General features: G+C 45.3%; 1 protein-coding gene across 2 annotated transcripts in view; it reads right to left on the reverse strand.

Annotated features, from left to right (window-relative positions):
- Window positions 1-6: 6 nt before the first annotated feature.
- The window catches only part of RALGPS2 (Ral GEF with PH domain and SH3 binding motif 2), a 218,787-nt gene continuing 214,426 nt past the window's right edge, over window positions 7-4,367 (reverse strand). For both annotated transcript variants that reach the window (XM_006033021.3, XM_006033019.3), the window contains one exon: window positions 7-1,273. In XM_006033021.3, coding sequence (XP_006033083.1) covers window positions 1,244-1,273 — 30 coding nt within the window. In that variant the 3' untranslated portion in view covers window positions 7-1,243. The remainder of the gene's footprint in view (window positions 1,274-4,367) is intronic.

Here is a 4,367-nt window from a genome sequence, read left to right on the forward strand (position 1 = left end):
GTTCATTTTTCAAAACAAAATAGGCTAGAACTTGCTTAGGCCAACATATTAGTAATACAATTCAAGTTCATATATATTGAACAATACAGTTCATTAAACCAATAATTTAAAATGACAGGATGGAAGCTGGCATAGGGACTCAAACATTATAACAATGAAGTCTCTTAAATGATCCCATGAAAAACCTTATACTGACAGAGTGGGTTTTTTCGGGGGTGGGGAGGGGGAGGGGTTGGACATTCTCTACCTGTACCTGATAAAGAGGCACATGGACCCCCAGGAAAATAAGACGATTCCTGTGAACTAAATTAAGTGCTTGTTGTGTTGTGGAACCACCACAAGTAAGAGAGTGACTATTGTAGAAGCATAAGGGATAGAAACAAAGGAAAGGAAACATTCAGTTCTGACCCGATACCTCTCCCCAGTTGCTGCACAAGAAAACCCCGAACCAATCCGAAAAGCAAACAAAAACCCCACCACGGACTATACTTAAAACAGGAATAAGAATACCACATATAAGGATTTTACTTACAAAATCCCAAAACTATGGTGTATAAGCACTCAACCTTTGTGCCACTTGCAGGAAATAAGTTTCCCTATACAGTACTAAGGTTTGCAAGTTTACAGATGTTTTTAAACCCTGCATTTGTGCTGGTTTTTGTACCCTAGGTATGAGACAATTAATGGTGCTCCAGGTGAACTGAACCCAAGAAACTCCCGATTTAGGGCTGCCAGTATAGTCTAAACAGTGTCCCTAGAGTGTCTAAGTACCTCTAGATCCCCAGTTCAAATCCAGCTTTTGATGCAACCCTTAAATGTGGTATTATTTTTTAAGCCTAAAAAGGTTAATTATTTCCAAAATTAGTATAAAGTTAAAATAAATTCAAACTAGCTACAATCTATTTAATCCAAGCACAGCACCGCCAGAAGTTTCACACACACTATTTGGTGTTTCATGTTGATTTTCCTTTCACTCTTTAAGGCAGTGGTTTCCACAGGTCAGTTTAGAGAATATTAAGAAGCATGGTCCATGGCAATTCATGTCGCAATTCCATCCTTTTCGGCAGGGGATCCCATTCCCCAAACTGTTAGTGCTTTTTGTTCCATTATCCAGAGTTAGAAGATTTGAGCCTGTAGGCTCTGATCTGGCACAGTTAATCTATAGCTGGCACACTTTCATCAGGACCTCACTTCCAAATGATGAGAAAGTTCTAATTGTTCTTTCACATTCTGAATTAGCCTTTTACTCAAAAGTCATCAAGTTGGCAGGAACCTGAAAATAAGAACAAAAGGAACAGCTGATTTTAGTCTGGGAATTAACTTTCCACATTCCATCTTTTCACAAATCATTTGCCTGCTTAAATGTATAGTTTAGCTCCCCTTTTCAAAGGGAAAACACGCTGCTCTAAAGAACAATTCATAACCAAGTCAAACAGTACAAGAATAACTAAAACCAGGAAAAAACAAACCCGTACAGAGAATGGCAGACACCGAAGTGAAGCATTGGTTATAAACATAGTACACTATGATTTGGCCCTAATCCCTGTTCTGCCAGTATGAATTGTGACAATACATTTTGGCTACAACTGTGAATTTAACTTAAAAAAAAAAACCTGACAAATCCGGAGTCAAAAACAAATGAAGATGGAGAAAGGACTCTCTCAGACAGGTGTCCCAAGTCATTGAATTCAAAGTAAACAGAAGTCAGGATGGGGCCAAGTCTTGTCATAATCAAGAAATATCAAACTCTTAACTTTGCAGAAGCATTCCCAAAAGCTGACAAGGAAGAAGAACCGAGCAGCATTTAACACTGTCCTCTAAAGCAGCGTTTCTCAACTGAGGGTTGCAACCCAAAAGTGGGTCAACAAGGCTGTCTGAAAGTGTCATGAACAAACTTAAAAAATAGATTCTTTTTTAAAGGAGAAAAATGTGGAAAATGGTGGTTTCCCCTTGCAGGCTGGCAGAGGTCCAGCCTGTAAGGGGCCACTTGGGGCCCCTCACACCCACTTCCCCATTCCCACCCCACCCACCAGGGGCCAGTGAGTCGGGACTGGCCATTGATGTTTACCAATGGGTCCTGGTACAAAAAAGGTTGAGAACCACTGCTCTAAAGGTTAGAAAAATGGAAGTGCAAGAAGGGACTGCTCCTACAAACACAAAGGAAAGGTCACTACGCCTCTAAGAACAAACTTAAAAGTCAGCAGCTTGTTCCATCTGAGGAAGTTGTATTTTCTCAGCAATGCTTGAGATAAAAAAAATCTGTTTCATTCCCCAAAAGATCCAGCTATTTATTAACTTTATCCATTGCTGTGTGTGTAGAATAGTCAAGTCTATAACAACTTTCATCAGCTGGACATACAGCTTGAGAGCCCAGCATGAGGCAAGTAAAAATATTCAGACAGACGAACAAAAGGCATTAAAACTTCAGTATTGGGAGAATCAAAGACCTTTTTTATCAGTCCATGGGTGCCCTTAAAAGGAGAAACAGAGGGTTTTGTGCCCTAAGCAAACCCTGCCTAACTCAGACACTGAAGGAGTGCAGGAGGAGAGTGGGGGTGCAAAGAAAGGAGGGTGCTAAGTGCTGGAGTGTGAGGACAGGGGAGTGGTCTGTCTCACCTGCTCTAAGGACACAAAGACCCCAAGCTGCTGCTGCGGTGTCCCACATCCAGCTCCTACAGCTGCTGGTGCCGAGTTGCAACTGCTGGGCTCCTATTGCCACAGTGTGAGGTTGCTACTATCACATCAAAGATTCCCTGGAGGGCCTCCATTTCAGCACCCCCTTTTAGGTTGGTGCTGGGGACTGGTCCCCCACTTGCGCACCCCTTGTCAAATTACTGCCTTAAAAAAAGAGATGACCCCAATCTCAGGTATGTAGCCTACAGAATGCTAAAGATCTCTGGAACTGTTCTTGGGGGTAACAATAAGGTCTATCCACAAGGCTTTTACAAGATTTCTTGGTAACTCATGGAAAAAGAATCAACTGATGAAGAGCTCAGATTCATCTGGAAAAGGTATGATTGGAGGTGTTGTTTCAAGTTCTTTAGTCACAATAAGCTTACCCTCCTATAGTATTACCCCCTCAGAGGCAAAAAGTGGTCAAGATTTGGTCAGTCTTTTACATCTCCCTCTCCCTAATTTGGGGCTGCTTGCAGATGTTAAAAAAAATGTGGCACTTTAAACTTGGTGCACTCCCAGAAGACGTAGCATGTTAACTGGACCCGGCTCACCTGACTTCTGTATAAATCAGGCACTTTAGTGGGGCTTTTTTGGCACTTTTATCTAATTGTGACAGCGGCGTGCCACCGTCACGGGCACAGAGAGGATTGGGGGGCAGCAACAACCCCTAAAAAGAACCCCGGGCCAGGTTACTTACCCCTGGGAGGGACGGCAGCGTTGGAGCTGGGACCGCGGTAGCAGCCACGGCTGCCATTACAGCCGCGCAAGCCGGCATTACGCCGGCTGTTTAAACAGCTGTTCCCGGTAAGGGGAACAGCTGAGCCAATCGCAGCGGCCGCAGCAGGAAAGTTTAAAAACCCCAGCAAACCCTGCGGCAGGGGGGAGCCAGGGAAGGAGGGAGGAGACGTGCAGCACGTCGGTGGTGCTGCGGCTTCCCCAGAGCGAGAGCCTCGGTCAGGCGGCTCTGCATCAGCTCAGCAGCTGAAGCGAGAACCAAACCCCCCAGCAGGGGCAGAAGCAGTGGTCCCCAGGGATTGTCGGGGCTAGGGCATTGATCCGGGAAGCCTCCCCATCCTGGAGGAATATTATTTCTAAGCCCAGGGGTGGAAAAGGGAGATGACCCGAGCTAGCAGCGGAGTCAGCAGGATTTTAAGACAGGCTGACTGAAGGCGACCGTTAGCCTAGGTCTCTACGGTCGGGAACACCTACCAGCAAAGAAAGCCTGCTAATAGCAGCAAGTCACCATCTCACCAGCAAGTGACCGGTTGGCGAGTGGACGGGGTGTAGGGGTGGCGGAGCCCCATGGAACAACGGAAGACTCAACCATGAGTACATCTGCGTTGGGGAACCCCTCTGGTAAAAGAGCTCCACTGAAGCCCTCCTTCAAATCACCCATAACATCAAAGTCGTGGCAGGAGGGACGAGGGGAGGGGCTACCTAACAGAGGGTGATACTGGACATGAGGCCCACCAACATCACACTAATAGCTGATTGGAGTCCGCTATTAGATAAAAGTGCCAAAAAGCCCTCCTGAAACACCCGATGTATACAGGTGCCAGGTCCAAGTAACGCACTGCTTCTTTCATTAAAGTGCAGTTTTTGTTTTTTCTAACATCTGCAAGAAGCTTTGTTGAATAAGAAAACTAACTGAACTCTACAATGGCCGGTGGAGGGAAGGAAGCTGGGGAAAA

This window comes from Alligator sinensis, unplaced genomic scaffold, assembly GCF_000455745.1.
Source record: "Alligator sinensis unplaced genomic scaffold, ASM45574v1 scaffold293_3, whole genome shotgun sequence".
Classification (NCBI taxonomy): domain Eukaryota; kingdom Metazoa; phylum Chordata; order Crocodylia; family Alligatoridae; genus Alligator; species Alligator sinensis.